At 49.6% G+C, this 20,109-nt stretch overlaps 1 protein-coding gene across 2 annotated transcripts in view; it reads left to right on the top strand.

Annotated features, from left to right (window-relative positions):
- The window catches only part of PLK5 (polo like kinase 5 (inactive)), a 175,512-nt gene extending 156,247 nt beyond the window's left edge, over window positions 1-19,265 (top strand). For both annotated transcript variants that reach the window (XM_085638420.1, XM_085638421.1), the window contains one exon: window positions 17,599-19,265. In XM_085638420.1, the coding sequence (XP_085494546.1) occupies window positions 17,599-17,784 (186 nt within the window). In that variant the 3' untranslated portion in view covers window positions 17,785-19,265. The remainder of the gene's footprint in view (window positions 1-17,598) is intronic.
- The last annotated feature ends 844 nt before the right edge of the window (window positions 19,266-20,109 follow it).

Raw genomic sequence — 20,109 nt, 5'->3', positions numbered from 1 at the left:
GTTGCCTCCAACACTGAAGCATCAAACGTCTGCATTCAAACAAATCTCAGATTCACACACATGATGAAGCCTCAGCTCTTCTCACTGAGCACTCTGACTCACATGCACACCACAGCTAAGGCCTCAGTTCTCTACACTGTGCCTCACATCAACACCTTGATAATAAACATCTGATAGAGACATCTAGCCGCAGATACCTTAACTTAGAATATCCCCAGGCGTCAGACTGGATCCGGAATTTGTTTTGCAGCAGCACCTCTGCGCGCCGGGGGACGGCGCCACAGGACCCCACCCTGACGTCGTCCACGTACGTGACGTCAGCAAGGTCATATAAGTCCCTCCCTGCGCGCTGACATCAGTTTCCTTCTTTTCCGCATACAACGCTGATCCGGAGTGAGCGGTTCCTTTGGCCTGTTTTCAGGCCCTTCATCAACGCTTTGCGTCTGGAACAGTGTGCGATGCCCTCGGGCTTTAAATCCTGTACTTCCTGTTCGTGGCAAATGTCCACGACGGACCCACATCTTATTTGTATGTTGTGTCTCGGCGAGCACCACGACTCCATGGACTGCGATGCCTGCCAACAACTCAAACCGAAGTCCCGGCGGGAGCGCCGGATGAAGCTTCTTTCGGCACGGCTGTCCCGGTCGGGGTCGTCTCATCTTCCGACCTCTTCAACGCAGTTCCGCCGTCGTTCGCTCTCTGGGGTCCAAGGCTGTCGTTCACCACTTCTTGGTAAGTTGCGACATATGTCGCCGAGGTCCTCGACCTCCACCTCCTTCAGGGGTGCTGGTTCTTGGAACATTCCGGTCACGCGCCCCCACAAGTTGCCCTCCCCCTACCCACCCTATCCGGGTGCGAGGGCGACTCGGGCCCAAATGGAGGTCTATGCCACGGCCTTGCAGGCCTCACTTGGGTCCTCTACCGTTCCTGGGGCGTCCTCGGGGCCTCGAATGAGTTCTTGCCCTCAAGGGACGTCGGAGATGTGGTATCGTCAGGGCGTGGCTCGGCTGGGTCCCCCTGTCCGATCCCTAGGGTGTCGTCACGGTGCGGCCCGGCTGGGTCCCCCTCTGTGACCCCCTGCACCCCTGCCGCACCACACAGTCCCGCTAAGCTCCCTGTGGCATCGCAGGCAGTTGCTAGTGCTCAAAGCCTCGCTTTGTGAACGCCTTGGCCTTCCGGGCAGGCAGACGCCAGTCTGGAGCCGGGGCCGGTGCCGGCCCGACGCCGTAGACTCGTCTCCCCGGCTCTGCCTCCGCTTCTTTCTCTGGAGTCAGGGCCTTCTGTGGTCGAGACCGGTGCGGCGCCGCAGGTTTGCCTCCCCAGATCCAGCTCCTTCTCCTTCCTCTTCTTCGGAAGGGGAGCCGGTCGTCGATTCGGCGCCAGATGGAGCCGCCTCGAAGCCAGACGGAGCAGATTCGGCTCCGGACGGAGCCGACCCGACGTAGGGTTGTTGATGAGTCTTCTTAGGAAGCGTTTGAAGAAAGCGTGGCGACAGACTCACCCCCGTCAACGCCGGTGGTATTCTTGCCTGTGCCTCCTTTAGAATATGTGTAGCCAACAGGATCCTCGCCTCTCAAGAGGATCCACAACCGACTGACTTCTCGCCTCAAATCAAAATATACTTTATGCGGCTTTAAAATTAAAACCATAAAAGTTGCACAATTCCACACAGTATAATAGATGACAATAAAAACAAGGGGAATTAAACCTATAGAAAAAACAGCAGTATGTACATTTTCTGCAAAAAATTGATCAAGCTGAAAAAATACACAATGAAGGGAGCCTCGCAACATTAAAGATTTACTAGCTCTCCAGGAGCCTCATCAGGACCCCCATTCCTCAATGGGTCTCCCCTCAGTGGAGAATTGGTCGCACCCTCACTGTCTTGGGAGGGTTAGCCTACAGCCCTCACCTAATGATGAGCTACTGTCTCCTCCTCGGAGGACTACCGAGGCTGGTGCAGCCTTTCTGTGAGTGGTCTCCTTGGCCACTCGGATTCTGAACATGCAACCCCCTTCGGTGCCCCTCTCTGTGGACCCTTTACTTGATGTCCTTCACCGTGGATCAGGGAATGTGGAGCCGCTTCTGCCCTCTGAAGCTTCTCTTTATGATGCCCATCTGGGTTCGGCCAGCTTCTGGTGACCTGGTGGCTCATTCGGTCCTGCACCGCCACCGTCCTGCTCCACATGATCCGGTCTGTTTATTTGTGCAGCCCGGTGTGCAAGGGTTTGTTGTACAAACTGCCTTCCCTTCCCTGCCACGGCTGATACTTCCTCTCTCCCGGGAGTCCAGATGGCTTGAGTCATGGGGTCGGAACATCTTTGCCTCCACTAGGCTGCACTACGGTCACTAAATACGGTGTGTGTCCTAGCTTGGGCTACTTCTGCCCTCTGGGACTCTGCAGAGTCTTTGCTCTCCGCCAGCACTGAAGGCTCTCGTCATGACCTCCTTCACCTTCTTCGGGACGGCCGTGACCTTGCTGAGTTTACCATTCACTCCGCCTTGGATACTGTAGATTCCTCAGGCCGGGCTATGGCTGCTTCAGTCGCCTTGTGGTGCAATGCTTGGTTGCGGGATAGCGTCTTCCCGGATAATATCCGGGAAAGACTTGTTGATTTGCCCTTTGATGGGGTTTTATTGTTTGATGCACACGCCGACTCGGCTGTTCGGTGTCTTCTTGCAGGCTTTCGCCCCCCACCTTAGACCTGTGTTTCTCAGGCATTTGTCCTGGAGTGGTGCCCTTTCGTGCAGCATCCAATTGATGTGTTATGTGTTTTTGGCTGGTGGTAAGCCTCAGGTCTTCCTTTGGTATGGTCAGGGGTGATTACCCCTTCCTTGGCATCCTTTGGGTGCATTATGCGGTTTAAACTGGCAATTAGCCGACTGTGGCAGTGTTCCACAGATTGTTCCTCGGACTGTGGCTTGTCCTGATGGGTGTTCCCTGGTGTTGGGGTGTGCATACTCCATGTGGGATACTTGTTTGCTATTATATAGCTCAGTTTGGGTCAACTGGGCCTAGGAGATTCCTTGGCCTCTATGCCTCCTCTGGTACTCTTGTCTGCCGATTGTACGGCACTCACTGTTTGGGCCTGGTCGTCATCATCTGTACATCATAGATCCTCTTGCTTATTGCTTCCTTCTCCTCCTTGGGAGATTTTAGGAGTGTTTTCACGCTTGATGGCAGCTTCTCTCTGCCATTCATGTACCGGATGTGTTCTTCTACAACTATGTTCCATGGTTGTGCATAGTTTATTTCTTTATACCTGCAAGTTCCATAAGTACTCTTGTTCCTACCTCTTCCCCGCTCTTCGAGGCGGCAACGTAGGATCCGAGGTCTCCATGTTTCGGGGAGCTATTCAGTCATGCATACGGCATTTCCGACAAAGCACTCTTTTGTGTTCCACTTACTGGAGTTGTTTCCAGTTCCTGGACAATCTATTTTCTGGACAGAGGTTTTTTCGGAGGGTGTGGTCTGCAATTCTGCATCTCTACGCCTTAGTACGTTGGTGACTCTGCTGCTCCTTCCTTCAGAGGCGCCTCCTTCTTGCAGTTCACCCTATTTGATATCTATTTGATATCAGCTGGGCATACAGGACAACACTTCTACTGTCAGTCGTCCTAGGTCTACGCACTGCGTATCTGTATTTCATGTGCTGGCTAACATTTTGCCCTTCCAGCTTCCTGGTCGAGCGGCCTTGTGCTTATTTTACATATGCCTCCTTCTGGTCTCTGTGGCTGTTTGCGCTGTGCATGTTTCTATGGTGGCCTGCATCGGCGTGCTTCACATTGTCACTGTTCACCCCTGTTTTTTCCCCTTTTTGGGGCTGGATGTGCAATTAACGGGGTTCTTGTCCCCGCCTGCAATTCTAGAAACATTGCTAGTTTCTACCCATTAGCCTTTGGTCCTTGGCCGTAGCCTCTCCAGCCTTCCTTCCGTGCGCTAGCCTGGTAGGCTCTGGTTGCCTCTCTTCATGTCTCTTCTCGACATTTGGTCGGTGTTCACATGGTGCGCCATTACACTGAGAGGGGTCCTTCCTCCTCTCTCTCTTTCTTTTGTTCTAGCTTTCATGCTTATACTGGTATGGTGTAGCACCATTCTGGCACTTTTGGGATGTCTTGCATTCCGTTATCTTTTGCTCTTCCGAGCAATTTGGGTTGCTGTCTGGCTGTTCCACCTCGGCCTTCCCCATTGTCCGTGACTCTGTTGCCGGCTCACGTGCTTGGCGCTTCTGTTGTTCTGTCGCAGACCCACCTTCCCTTTAGGGTATGGCTGTGGTATCTATTCTAAGTTAAGGAATCTGCGGCTAGATGTCTCTATCAGATGTACGAGTTACTTACCTTTAGTAACGATGTATCTGGTAGAGACGTTGTCTAGCCGCAGATTCCTTAACGCCCACCCAGCCTCCCCGTTCTGCGAACAACTTGCCAAATGGAGTTTTCTGCTGTTCTGTGAACAACTTGCCAAATGGAGTTTTCCACTGGCCTCTTCAGTTGCCGTTGGTTTTCTCTAACGGGTACTCACATTGTTGCGTCCCTTCTGAGTTGCCATAATAAGGCTGACTCCCTCTTGGAGGATTTCTACATTCAACGTGATCCCTTTTTCTTATCCTTCAGCATGAGAATCATCTTCATTTTCTTTTCTTCTCCTGCTACCTTCCTCCCCTCCCGCCCTCTCTAATGGCTCAGGGTTCTGGTCTCCTCTACAGTTGTCTTCCTTGGGGATCTGTTACCCTCTGTCTCACATCTCCATTATTGTAGGGGTAGTGCCAGTCTTTTCATTTTCATTCGCTCCTGCGGTGGACTGTTGTTCTCTTTGTGCTCCGTTCTTGCTACGTGACACAGTTCTACATGGTGATGACAGTCTATTTCTGTCTGGTGTTCTACATGGTAATGTCAGACTATTCTAACTGTTGATATGTTCTTCCCGTGTTGCTCTCGGGAAGGGTCTTTGCTTTGCTTGCGGGGTTCTTTCTCACAGCTTATATGTGCGCAGTGTCTAATTCTGTCTTCTCGATGATGTCTTGCACCATCCTCCTTCTTTATTCATGGGCTTTTATCCCTTGCACACTTTTCCCATACTTTCACCGTTTTTTTGTTGGTGACTCCGCGTTGTACAGCGAAAAAGTTTCTCCGAAGAAAACTGATGTCAGTCCCCCGGGAGGGACTTATATGACCTCGCTGACGTCACGTACGTGGACGACGTCAGGGCAGGGTTGTGTGGCGCTGGCGCACAGAGGTGCTGCTGCAAAAGAATTCCAGATCCAGTCTGACGCCTGGGGATATTCTAAGTTAAGGAATCTGCGGCTGGACAAAGTCTCTACCAGATACACCAGTACCGAAGGTAAGTAACTCGTACAACAGCTCCCCTAGGAAAAGATGAGCTAAGCCCTCCGCCCTTAATACTGAAAACTGAACCTCGTATCAATGCAAATAGTGAGCCCTCAGCGCTTTATACCGAACACTGTGACTCACATGGACAACAATGCTAAGTCCTTGGCCCTCTACACTGAGTACAAAATCTCACATTTACACCAAGGCATAACATGGACACACAATCTATGGTGTTAGCCTTTTTTTGACCCCCCAACCTCTTTTAGCTCTCAAAGCTCTGGCTTCAGTCCTTATAATATTGAGGTCCCAACCTTCTTGAGGCCTCAAAGCTAAGAGCGCTACCTTTATACTGAGCACCAAACCTCACATCAACACCAAATCATATCCTGTCGACCTCTACACTGAGCACTGGAGTCCGCACAGGTGCAGTAGCTATGTTCGACCTTCAGCTAAATACTGCACTCCACATAGACACCAGCAGCTAAGGTTTCGACCTACACGCCAAGCACTAACCCTCACATGAACACATAAGCTAAAGCGGCAGTCCTCCGTAGTGATGTATATGTTTATTATTCAACTCTGGCAGCTTTTCTTGAAGTGGTGCAATGACATCCCCATTGCTTCAGATGTTGAGAGTTTATCCCCGCTCTGCAGGCGCACACTCTTGCATAAGTCTGTCATTTATGCAGGGACTTGGATTTGAGGCTGCATCATAACCGCTGTTAAGGGAAGAAAAAGGCATATTTCCTTTTCAGCATCTCAGTATCTAAGGCACGTTTACCTCTCCTGAAGATGCAGTTCATTAGGTGTGAAAGAAAGCAGTAGTTTTATTGCACCAGTTTGTCCAAATTTGCAAAGACATACTACACCTCATTTATAAAGTGCTGTATGCAAGACTCAAGAGGACAGCTAAGAATCTGAATAAGCAATCTTCTTGGCCAATACGTGCAGTACCACCTAAAGGTTGTGCATTTAACCGTAGTCATATTCATCTACGGCCTTCCTTTGCCACCATTGCCAGTACAAAACCTTCTCTTCCAGGGGATACTCATCAATAGTCATAAGCACTGAATAATCCCCGCCCACATGCGGGATCCCCGGAGCATATAGCTAAAAAAGTACGGAGTACCTTCAAACATACTTATATACATGTACACATATATAAACATGCAGCCTACCATAACTCAAATAGGCTAATATGTCAATATTAATTGGGGTTTTCATAAAACTGGAAACAATTCCATATATAATTTCTGTAACAGAACATGCACTTCAATAATGTTCCAACTCAGCCCTTTATTTTCAGAGAAAAAGGCAAGTAATAGCAGGCAATTAGCTCTTAGGCTGCATAGATGAACAAACATCACAGTAACAAAAAACTGGCACCCTGCCTTTAAGAATTCCAAGAACCTGGACACCGTGCCTTTGAGACCTCCAGGAGCCCCCGCTCCCATCATGCCCCGCAGGTGACAGTCAGGGCAGGTCTTTTTTCCGGCTCCTTCTGTGAGGATCCTGGGGCGTCGAGCTCATCAATGTTTGATTAATCTAGTCAGAAATTGGTTTCTTTCAATCTTAGCTATCTTTACACGACGTTTTGTGACTACTGGCAACTTTTTCAGTTGTTTTCTGACAATTTTGATAACTATTTTCTGTCAGAAATGCAAGCTTTGTTCAACAAATGTCCCTCCTGTAGGAAGAATAAGGCCAAATCAGACCCACATTCTGTCTGTATTGTGTGCTTACCATCCTCACACAATCGAGACAAATGTTAATATTGCCAACAATTTTCCAGAAGAACTCTTCGGGACAGAGAGAAAATAAAGCTGCATGCCTTACTGGAGAGAGGAAGAGGACCTTCAAAAAGTGGCCTTGGAAGCACTCATGCTTTTAAAGAGCCCTCCTCTCAGGAAGAACACAGAAAACTGCGTTGTTTTACTTCTCCAGCATCAAGAAGGAAGCAGATCCCTGATTGTTTACCTTCAGCGTCAAGATCGACTTCGGAAAACAGGCAAGGCATGCTACAACTTCTAGGGACAGATCGCCGTCAAAGAGCCTAGAGCCTCGATCACCAAATCGTAGGTAGACGTCGAGGCACACTACTTTGGGCTCAAAGTATGTTGGTCTCCAGAAATCTAAGTTAACATCAAAGACTGGGTCGACGTCGAGGAAACACCCGCCGATGTCGAGGCACCGGTTGACGTCTAGATCTCCGCCGCCCTCACAACTGGCACGGTCGGCGTCGAGAGGACTGCCATCAAAGACTCCGCCGCAGACGTAGAAGCGATCGACGTCGAAGACTCTGCCACAGTCCCACAGACAGTCGGCATCAAGGAGGTCGACGTCGAGGACATCGTCACACAGGCGTGAGTCCGGAAATACCTTACTGCAGAAGCGGTCAACGTCGAGAGTGGTACAATCTGTGTTGTCGGCGAGAGGTCACCGTTGTAGGAAGGTGGAATCTGCCTATATGGTTGCCCCCACTTTTTGCCTGGTGTTTTGCTGGTTTATGACTTAGTTGGACTAGAATCCTGCTATTCAGGCCCCCAGTCAAGCTGCTTTCTCTGTAAAATGGTTTCCATGTACATTAGGTACATATCTAATTGAATTCTGGAGTGCCTTATAAGCCCCTAGTATATGGTATACTATGTACCTTGGGCATAGGTACCTCAGAGGCCTACCAGGGGCTGAAGCATGTATTATGCCACCCCTGGGAAGCACTCCAAAATGGCACCACAGGTCTGCTACTGCAGCCTGGGTAAGGGTGTGCTTGTACCCCGTATTGTGGTATAGGCTACCTATATCCACCTATATATACAGACACATATAAACTTACAAGTCACTCCTATGGCAGGCCTGAACAATCCTGAAGGCAGAGTGCTTGGTTTTGTGTGAGAGGGTGCCCAAGCATGAGCTGAGCCCCCTCTCAAGTTAATGCTAACTTTGGAATGGCTGCATCAAAACATGTCGTATTTGGTGTCAAACGCTTTGGAATACTACCCCCCCACCCCGCCAGATCTGGCGGCGGGGATAGCATTCCACCCTTCTAGTGGGAAAGACATGTTCACACTGGACAAACCCGGTAGGACTTTCCTGAGCCCTGGCATCACAAAATGGATGCCTCTGCCACAGACACGGGTCTGGCCTCCTGCTCCTGACCGAAACTCCGGCAGGGGAGGCCTGGACAATAGGTTTCCTGTCAAAGGGAGGTGTGACCACCTCCCCAGACAGGCAGATGTGTATTGGGGCTGGGCGGGAGCACTCTCTGGTGCTTTGAAGTCCTGCACTGGGGGCACGTTTGCTGTCCCTGTGCATAGACCAGTTAAAAATGGTTGCAGGGGCTACCTGCCCCTGCTCTGGCGCAACACTGGACAAAGGAAATGGGTGTAACCACCCCTCTTTCCAGGCCCACCCATAGGTGGGGCCTTAGAGTTAGTCCATTCCCTAAATTTACTATAAGTATAGGAATCCAGTCCCTAGGACTTTAAATTACCCTGGACGAAACTCTGCTACATATATCCTGGACCTTCGACGTTCTATCCTGACTAGAAGACTGAAGAAATCTCCCTTGGGGTCAAAGAGTGACTCCCCTGCTTGGCAGGCACCAAAGAAGCAACTGACCGGTCTGCATCGCTGAAGCTCCCGCCGGACGCCGAAGTCTTTGCATCACCAGGGGTGGATTTCCAGACTTCCCTGAGGCTGCCCAGAGTCCACAGCAAAGCTGAGGCCCGTGGCTATCGTGGGTGATTTGGAACCGTGACCCCTGTACACCGTGAACTTTTTCAGCAACACTATCTTCCTAGTTCTCCTCGAAGTTGTGCTTTGGGATCCGAGTAGCCCCAGCCTTGAGCACCTCCTGCACCGAAGATTGTTGGCCTCCACTCCACGAGTGACCCGTGGGCCAGCTCCAAGTGCGACCACTCGACGCTCCTTCGCGATCTTTAGCCCGTTGGCTAGCAGGTCCCCACGAAGGGAACTCCTTTTCTACTTGGGCTTTCCTAGTTGCTCCAGACGTGCCCTGACTTACCCTTGCTGGGTGAGTCCCTCAGACCTTGCTGGTCTGCACCGCAGTCCTTTCTCTGAATTCCAGTGAATTGCCGTTGCCAAGGCTTTTTGGATCCATTCTGGTCGCCGACACCGCAGCACTCGACAGACTTCGTGGGACAGCTCAAATCCGGCTCGTGGACGCCTCCTGGACCTCATGACTGAAGAGTCAAGACACCCATCAACTCACCTGAAGCACCCGACATCTGTGGGCATTGGTCCATCTTACCCTCGGTCACTGGCTAGTGAACCAGACTCTGTCCCCTCTGCTTTCAGGTTCCTTACATCCTTGATCCAGGCTTGGATCTCTTCGGACACTTCTCCTCTTCACGGCAGCAGCAGTTCTTTGCAGGCTTCCATTGAAATCGATGACGCGACCCGACACCAAAAGACACCTATGCACCCGGCCTCCCTGGGAGAGGTAACTCGAGTACTCCCGTAGGTGCTAGCCCTAGAGCTTCTTAAGTCCAAAAGGGTATGGTCCTGACTCGATTAGAAGTGTCCCTAATCTTTAAATTTCCAACCGCGACATTGCCCATAAAAGATAACGGGAACCCGCGGTTGTGTTTACACTCTGCATACAGTCCCTGTGGGTCCCCAGTGTCACTACCTTGAGTGGTTCCTTGGGGTCCCAGCGATTCGACAGGCTCTAGGTCTTGTGTCTATCCTAGTCGTGGGTCTTATACCACGTGTATTTGTGCTATTACTGATAATTGCTGACTTGTAAACTAAGTACTTCGAACTCTAGTCTCATAAAGAGACTAGAGGGGTGTGTTTTATCTTAAATACATAGGGGCAGATTTACAAGCCCCTTGTGAGACATTTACGCCGCCGTTGCGTCACTTCTGTGACGCAGCGGCGGCGTAAACCATGCGCCATGTTGCGCCTTATTTACAACGTGTCGCATCTAGGGAGATGCGTCACGTTGTAAAGCCCTGCGCTACATTGAACCTGCGTCAGGTTTAATGTATACAGGGTGGGCGTTCCGTCGGAAAAAGCCTCGGAAAAGTGACGCAGTGAAATCTACAAGATTTCACTGAGTAACTTTTCCGACGCTGCTGCGGCAAAACCCTGCGCCCGCTTGAAGCAGGCGTAAGGCATGACGCAGCATGTTCAGTATGGGCAGCCCCTGAGCATTGCTGGAGTTGCGTCGTGCTTGCGACACAACTCCAGCAATGCGCCACCCCTATGCCATCAGATGCGTCACGCATCTGTTTATCCTTGCGCCATGATGTGCTGCATTGTAAATGCGGCGCATCTGTGGTGGCGCAAGGGTAAACTTGCGTGACACATCTTTCCTGGCGCATTCCTGCTGATTTGCAGGGATGCGCCAGGAAACATAAATCTGCCCCATATATTTTAAATATATACCTGGTGTGGTTGACTTTTCATTTTATCATTCAAGAGATTCTAGACTGGTAAAACGAGCTGCTTTACATTCCTTCAAGAGTTAGCCTGAAGGCTGCTCTCCATAGCTACCACTAGGATATCTTTCAATAAAGGTTGTCTTTAACCTATCACCATAAGGGGTTCTTTGGACTGATACAAGGTGCCCACTAGAACTAGTGGACAGCATATATCAGGCCACCTTCTCACAACCGTTCAACGTGGAGAGAAGAAAATCCTACGGCGATCAGCAGGATTTTAAGGAAATCTTGCAGGAAGGTGGTCTGGTTGGAAACCAGGTCATTAGTGCTGCTGCGGACGCATCAGATCTGGCTGTGCATGGCTACTCTCATGGCATTTGCGCTAGACGCTCAGACTGGTTGCGTCTCACTGGTCTGAAACCTGATGCGCATAGGAGAATTGTAAATGTTCCTTTCAATGGCACTTGCTTATTTGGCTCTCATGCCAATGACGAGATGTCCAAAATGAAGTCGGAGTTGAACACTCTAAAAGCGGTCGGCCTTGAGAAACTAAAGGACTTTTGACGTAAGTACCGACCATACCACCATTGGTATTTCCAACAGAGGGTTGAAACCCCTCAATGTTCGACACAACAGCATCAGACCAGGTCCTATTACCATCAGCGAAGACTGGGTCGAGGAAGGGGAGCTGCAAGACAAACACCTTCCGCAGCGAAGCAATCTGCAAGCAATGAGCTCTGGCTTCCCCATCCCCTTTACCCACTCCGGTGGGGGGAAGTATTATGTTTCACATGGACTAGTTGAGAAAGATAACAAAATATGAGTGGGTAGTGAATATTGTACAGAATGGTTGTTTGCTCTGATTCAAATCCCCACCTCCATCAGTACCACCTGGAGAAAGGTATTTCCAACATCACCACTTATTACAAACGGAGGTGAACATCCTACTACAGAAAAACGCTATAGAAGCAGTCCATTCTCTGCAACTAACTATCCAGGAGTACAGACCAATACTTGACCTGAGACTTTTGAACAAATTTATCCGCAAAGAGAAATTTCGGATGTTGGCACTGCACCAAATCTTTTCTCAACTACACCAAGGGGACTGGATGTGCTCCATAGACCTGCAGGACACTTACTCAGATCTGCTCCCCACACGTTCTCGAAATGCATGGCAGTAGTAGTGTCATTTCTTCGCAAACAAAGGATATTCATCTATCAGTACCTGGACTACTGGTTGATGAAAAGCTTGTCACCCACTCTGCTTCAGAATCATATCTCCTCCTGCATGTAAGTGCTGAGCAATCTGGGTCTACAAATCAACTACAAGAAGTCGATCTTCAACCTGACCCAAAATTTCCACTACCTGGGTGCTTCTCTGGATACCGCAAGGACAAGCGTGTGTCCTTCGGAGGAGAGGTTACCCTCAATCCACGAAAAGTGTTGCAATCTCCTCCGTTCTCAGCATCCCACAGTTAGGCAAGTTTCCTCACTTCTAGGCTTGATGGCAGCCTGCATCTTCATCGTTCCAAACGCCAGACTACACATGCGTCCTGTACAGCAATCTCTGGAGGACCAGTGGTCGCAGATATCAGGCCGCTGGAAGGACCTTGTGCTTCTCCCACTGTCAGCCAAGGATTCCATCACTGGTAGATGAAGCGATCGCATCTGCTGAAGGGAGTTCCTTTTCACCAGGATCTTCCTAGTCAGACATTTGTCATGGATGCTTCCCTGCAAGGTTGTGGGGCTCATATGGGTCCTCGTCAAGTACAAGGACTCTGGTCAGAGAGAGAACAAGGGTACCACATCAACCTCTTAGAACTAAGAGCTGTGCATCTCGCACTCAAATCACTGTTTCCATCCTTCCACTCACGTTCCCTGTTGATTCAGATGGACAACACCACAACAATGTATTATCTGAACAAACAAACCTCTCTCTCTGGAGGCTCAAACCATCTGGAAATGGCTTCTTGCTAGAAATCTGACCATTTTGTCGATTCATCTCCCACGAACTCTCAACGTCCAGGCAAACGCCCTAAGTTGGGACTTCGTCGAAGCTCACGACTGGGTGCTAAACAACGACGTCGCGCAGGACATCTTCCACTAATGGAGAGTTCTAGACATTGACCTGTTTGCAGACGCGACAAACGCAAAATGCCCCGTCTTTGCATCCAGGTTTCACCAACCAGGGTCCAGGGGGAATGCGCTTTTGATAAAATTGTCTCAGACATTACTTTACGCATTTCCACTAATTCCATTGATCCCCTGGCGATCAACAAGTTCTACAGGGCCAAGACCAGGATGATACTAATCGCACCAGAGTGGCCTCGCAAGTGGAGATACTTGGACATTCTTCAATTATCAGAAGTCCCGCACAGGAGGTTACCATGCCAACCAGACTTACTATCCAAGAATAGTGGGGAAGGTGTTCCACCCCACCCCAACCTCTCATCTCTATGATTGACGGCATGGCTCCTGAGGTTCTCCAGTACGGCAACTTAGATTTGTCCTCTGGCTTTATGAATATACTTAAAGGAGCCAGAAGACCTTCCACCATAAAATCGTACGCTTTTAAATGGAAGAAATTTTACTTATGGTGCATTAATAATGGTCATGATCCCGTTCTGGGTCAGGGCAGGTGATTCTACCGTATTTGCTGTACCTGGCAAAATCAGGCCTTCAAATTTCTTCTATAAAGGTCCATCTAGCAGCCATTACAGCTTACAGAAAGTCTCCTATGCAGGTTTCCTTTTTTCAGCTTCCTGTAGTTAAGGATTTCCTGGAGGGGTATAAAAAGGTCTACCCACCGATCAGAACTCCATCTCCTCCATGGGAGCTTAACATAGTTCTTGCTAGATTTATGGGGTCCCCATTTGAACCTATTCACAAAGCCTCTTTGCAGCACTTGTCATGGAAGACCGCCTTCTTAGTGGCCATCGCCTCTGCTCGCAGAGTGAGTGAGATCCAGGCTTTGTGCTGCAAAGAGCCTTATATCATTTTTCATTTGAACAGGGTGGTCCTTAGAACTCACCTGAGTTTTCTACCTAAAGTGGTCCCGGATTTTCACATTAACCAGTCCATCACTCTGCCTACATTTTTTCCTAATCCTTCGAATCCTCTGGAGAGGTCCTTGCATTCACTAGACCTTAAGAGGGTTCTGAAATTCTACCTAGACAAGACCAAGGCGTTGAGGAAATGAGACGGCCTGTTTGTAAACTATAGTTCCATAAATACTGGTTATGCAGCTTCCAAACAGTCCATCTCGAGATGATAATCTCATGTATCACTTTGTCTTACCAGTTAGCCAAGAAGCCCCTCCCTGGCAAACCAAAGGCCCATTCTACCAGGGTAAAGGCCTCGACCACGGCTCTCCTTGGAGATGTACCTATTGCAGGGATTTTTAAAGCTGCCACGTGGTGATCAGTGCACACTTTCACTCGCCATTACTGTTTAGACTCTGACACTCAGGCGGATGCTCAGTTTGGGCAAGCCTTGTTAAGAAATCTGTTTCGATAATTTATCCTTAGAGTTTTTTCTTTGATGGATCTATGTTATTCGTCCTCGGGAAAGTGGGTATGGGCTTCTATTCTATGCAGAGCTCATGACTATTGATGAGTATCCCCTGGAAGAGAAGGATAAGTTACTTACCTGTAATCCTAGTTCCAGGGGTATCCTCATCAGTCATAAGCAACCTTCCCGCCTCCCCGGACGAATATTGACAGTATAGTGGCTTTTTGGTCCTTAATTCCTGATTCCTACATGTCAGTACACTGTAAAATAGAACTGCCTTAACTGTCACCTGTGGTGCATGATGGGAGCAGGGGTCTCCTGGAGGTCTTAAAGGCACGGTTTCCAGGTTCTGGGAATTCTTAAAGGCAGGGTGCCAATGTTTTCTATTGCTGTGATCTTTTCTCTGTTATGCAGCCTAAGGGCTAATTTCCTTCTATTACTTGCCTTATTCTCTGAAAATAAAGGGCTGAGTTGGAACATTGAAGTGCATGTTCTGTTACAGAAATTATATATGGAATTGTTTTCAGTTTTATGAAAAACCCAATTAATTTTGACATATTAGCCTATTTGAGTTATGGTAGGCTGCATGTTTATATTTGTATACATGTATATATGTATGATTGAAGGTACTCCGTATTTTATTAGCTAAACATACACATATGTGTATTTTTTAATCGTTTTTTATACGCTCTGGGGTCCCCGCACGTGGGTGGGGATTATTCCGTGCTTACTACCTTGATGAGTATAGCCCTGGAAGAGAACTAGGAGTACAGGTAAGTAGCTTATCCATTTCGTACATCAGGCTCATAGTAGCTCCCTGTTCTTTGATGAATTAGCATTTTGGCAGTGAAACTTATGAAACAGTGGAGTCAGCTGGAACCAAAGAATAATGCATTTTTCTTGAGGTCCAGGGGTCAGCTCCCCTGTACCACTTGTTGATGTTGCTTGGAATCCACATGTGTATAAGGAGTGAGCCAGGTTGTAGCTTTGGGGAGACAGATGATTCCACTGGCGATGATGGAGAATATTTCTGAGATACAACCGGCGGGAGCACAACCCTCTTACCCCCTCTGGCTAGCATAAAAAAATGGGGGCGGTGCAGATTGCAAGGGTTGGCAAGGGAAGTGGTGAGGATTCAGCAGAGCCTGCCTCACTGTGGCAGATGGTGTCAGGGATCAGGAACTCCCCACAAGTAAGTCTTCGTAGGGGAACTTGACATCTTAGTGTGAGCATTGATACAGGAGGGAGGGAATAGCACAACATCAACAACCCCACCTCGTCTCTGGCAGAATCGGCAGTGCCTGCCCATGATGGCCTTGAGTAGGTCGGTGCCTCAATCCCCCCTCCCACCACCTGGTATGATATCACTCAAGGCAAGGTAAACAGGATTTCTCACTAAGTGTACCTTGGATGACTTACTGCAACACAAACTACCCTGTTAGAGGCAGCCATTATGGCGCAGCCAAGCAGGGCAGGAACGTCGCATTGAGAGCGTTTTGTATTGCTGAACCTAGACACCCCAATAAACTCAAAGAAAATCAAGTTTGGCGGTGACCAAAATGTCAGGGTCAAAGGCATTGAGCCGACCATCAAAGCCCTGGAGCAGGAAACAGACAAGATGATGGCTGTGCTTACAACTCTGGAGACTGTCAACAGGTGCAGCTCCCTCGAACAGCGTTACAAGGCGCTCAGTGATCCAATGTGCAGAGCATCACGACATTCAAGCAACGTTGGCCGAACTAACTACTTGAGGGCGCAAACATCTGTGTGGTGGGTGTCCATCTGCACCCAGATGTGTGGGATGGTTGTATCAACGGAGACTACAGGGAGGTGGAACCCATAGAGGCTGGCGTCTGAAGGGGAAAATAGCAATGATGCTATTGAAAAGGGGCCAGCTGCAACTCTTGCGATGTGGGCCTTCATCTTCAATGTGCTGCTGGGATCTCTTTGCGACTCCTTGTGCCGCTGCTAAAGGGTCTCTCTGGGGTCTGTATCGATTACTACTGGCTCTCCAGCTTGCTGAGGGCCTACCCTGACTTACCTGTGTATGGTGAGTCCCTAGGACCTTGCTGGTCCTCCACTCCGCATTTCAAACTGCAACACGCCTGTTGCGTTTGCCAAGGCTTGTTGGTGGTCCTGCTGGCCACGGAACCTCCTGAAATTTGTCAACCGGCGTGGGAAAGCTTGTGGGCGGCTCCCGTGATCCTACAGAATCGCCTGGAGTCCACAGCTGCAGCTTAAAGATATTCGTCCTACCGTGAAGTACCCTGAGAAGGGTTGGCATTGTGCTCCTGCACATCCTTGGCAACTCTGGGTGGCTTGGACTCTGTCTCCTCTCTCCACATGTACTCTTCATCTGGAATCCATGCCTGGGTTCCACCGACCTGGTCCACAGGTCACGGTAGCAGCTGGACAGCCGAGGTTCCCCATTGACTCCAGCGGGCGGTTCGGACACCACTTCACACCTGTGCACCTGAGCTGCCTGGTGTAGGTATCCTGCTTCTCTGGTTATCCACGAATGGGGGTGCTCTCCAGCATCCCTTGTTCCAACGGGTTCCCTCGGGGTCCTCTAAGAAGGGTCCTGAACCTTCTGAAAATCTGACCGCGACTTCCCCATGTTCTTGTATGATCACTGACCCGGAGTATCGCCTCCTCACCGAGTGCCTAGGGAATCCTTGCAGCTTACCTTTGGTGGTTCCGTGATTCCCCTGGCCAACAGATTCTTGGGTGGTAGTCTTGTTTGGGTACCAGATGCCCATTCCATTTTCTTAGTATATGTCCCCACCCCCCTCCCATAGGGGCCCTTGTGTTATATGTACATTACTCACCTGTTTGGTGCTATATTTGTTGTGTGTTGATATCTCAGGGTGGTATAGAAGATTAGGGAGATTAAATGCATGTTTCAGTGCACCTTTCAAATCTGTTGTAAGGAAATTGATTATCTAAACAAACAATCTCTGTTCCATACTGGGCTATCAGGACATTTTAGCAGTTATGGCTTTGTTTAATGGACGTGTTCATGAGCCTCCATACAAGCAATGCATTTAAGAAGATCGGAAAAGTCAGCCATATCTTTTCTTTAGATCATCTCTGTATGGGCACCCCGTACATAGTTTAGTAAACATCATAACTGGCAGACATATTTGTCATTTGACTTCCGTATGACCCTTCTTGGCACTCCATCACTGTGCAACACCGCCGTCCAACTGATGCAACACCCTGCAATGGCATTTGATGTATTTAACACTGATTATTTTAAGCAAGCCACCACACAGCCGTCATACACTCTCACCTCACAGAACTCACAGGGTAAACAAAGTACTTACAGACACCTCTGTTGTTCATGCAGGCCAACTTCTACCAGGATCACACAAAGATTGTCCTGAGCTGCCAGCAGGGGGACTTCCTGCTCACCTACATCAACCAGCAGCGGCTGAGCTCCACCATGTACCTGCACTCCCTGATCCTGGCCGGGTGCCCTTCACAGATACGCCTGCGCATGCACTACATGGCTGACCTGCTTCAGCACTTGTAGACGCAAGGACCAGAGACAGTGACCCGCAGACTTCGGACTTGGAAGCCACGTGCCTCAAACACTCAGAGAACCGAAACCCCTGAGGCTGAGCTCTGCAAGGCCAAACCAGGAGCATTGTTACGGGCCCACCCTGGGTCACGTATGTGATCTTCCGGACTACCGAGCGGTAGGAGGCTGTCACTCGGGGCATTCTGTAGGGTGCAGACACTGGGGTATCAAAGTAGGTCTAAGCACTGACAATACTGCATAGGGAGCTGTCACTGGAAATGTTCTGTTGGGTCCAGAAATGAAAAGCACACAACCTGCCTTGAGACCAGCGGGATCGTGTGCTCTCATGTGGGATATTATTTGGAGCCATCACTCTTGAAGTTGAGGGCATCATGAGAGCGGGCAAGTGGTCCAATATGGCGCTTTGAGAAAACCCTTACAGAGTTTCCCTTTTACATTCCTTCATCTGCCCCTAGAGAGGGGGTTTCACCATCCCCTTTGAGCCTAGGATCCTGAAGCCTCATGTGACTTACGTTTTAAGGCGCTAAGGCAGGTCTGAGTGAGAAAAGGATTGAGGTGTACAGGCAGGTCTGAGTGGGAAAAGGATTGAGGCGCACAGGCTGGTCTGAGTGAGAAAAGGATTGAGGCGCACAGGCAGGTCTGAGTAAGAAAAGGATTGAGGCGCACAGGTAGGTCTGAGTGAGAAAAGGATTGAGGCGGACAGGCAGGTTTGAGTGAGACAAGGATTGAGGCGCACAGGCAGGTCTGAGTGAAACTGCCAGGAGAGCATTTGTGCCAGAGGGTGAATGGTGGTAGGTGGTAACTAGGCCAGGAAACAAACTATGCCAGGTAAGAAGTGCTTCCAGACAAGGGCTCCGCCAGGTTTGGGGCCTGTGTCATTGGAGGAGCCCTGAATGGAGAGAAACATTATGCCAGGTGGGAGCTGTAGCATAATAAGACCTGTGCTGGGAGAGGAGCTGTGCCAGGTATGGATATGGAGAGGAGCTGTGCCAGGTATGTATAGGGTAGGAGCTGTGCCAGGTACGAATAGGGGGAGGAGCTGTGCCAGGTACGGATAGGGTCCGGTGAGGAGCTCTGCCAGATAAAGAGCTTTGCCAGGTGGTGAGCTGTACTAATGAGGAGCTATATGTCATGTGAAGAGCAGTGCCACATGTGGAGCAGGGCTATGTGAGCAGCAGGTCCAGTAAGTGGGCGGGGGCAATACCAGGCATGACCTGGACTAATAGGAGGGAAGTATGATGGGTTACTATGACAACCAAATGACCCTTTGTTGCATCAGAAGTGTAAGGACATGAAGCACTGTCTCCAGCAGACATGCTTGACTGGCATGTGTCCGTGAGCAGGACACACAGGTGATCTGCAAGCGTGTGAGCCCAGCAGACACACTTGACCTCTCTCACATCTAAAATACATCTTCACTGAACTGTAATAGTTCTATGTCCTCTATAATAAAACACCTATATTATTTCCTCTCCTGTTTTCAGTCGTCTCATCTATTCCTTGTGTGGCAAGAGTCGCCCTCTGGATCTCTCTAGCCAGGGCCTTGCAGGTGCGAAGCCAGGGGCTGCGCGGTATTGGTACAGGTACATTGAAGCATTGGTCATACACATGGGCATGGGGTATGGATTGAGGGCACTCGTTTGTGATCTGGAAGAAGGCGCCCACCTCCCATTGGCTCTGTCAGTACACCAAGCCATCTGTGATTACGGGATCTGGGTATCCCATGCCTCCCTATGTGTTCCTAACCTGATTCTCCTCCTGAGAGTGTGTTTGGACCCTCCAGATGTAATGGAGGAACCTTCACCCTTAATGACAACCCTTGGGGCGTGGAGATGGCCAGCTAGTGCTGCTGGCATTAATAAGGTTGTGTGATGCTTGGCGTCTTCTGCGTGAATGTGATCAGAGGTTCCACTCGCCTGTTGGGCATAGAATCTCTAAGCATGGTGGCCGTGCAGGTGTAGCCTGGACAGCCTGGCAGGTATTAAGGTAGATCCCCTTTTCCCTGCTGCCCTCTAGGCTGCTGAGTCCACTCCTGAGATTTGCTAGTCCCCAGTGGAGCAGCCCCCAGTGCAGCTCAAGCACCTGTAGTGAAGCACCGAGGACATCAGAAATAATTTCTTTCATTTCAGAAAAATCATCGAGCTGTGTCTCAGATCAAGCTACCAAAGTGTCCTGTGTTCTTACCTACCTTGAGAAGCCTGCACTGAATATTGATTAGGTTAGACAAGCTTATGTAATGCTCAAGCGACCCCGTGGGGTTCAGAAAGATACACTGCCCTCCTCGTTAAACCCCCCCTTTGACGGATGCCTATAATT

Source organism: Triturus cristatus, chromosome 12, assembly GCF_964204655.1.
Source record: "Triturus cristatus chromosome 12, aTriCri1.1, whole genome shotgun sequence".
Lineage (NCBI taxonomy): Eukaryota > Metazoa > Chordata > Amphibia > Caudata > Salamandridae > Triturus > Triturus cristatus.
The sequence above is the reverse complement of the archived record's forward strand: the minus strand, read 5'-3'. Positions and strand labels throughout refer to the sequence as shown.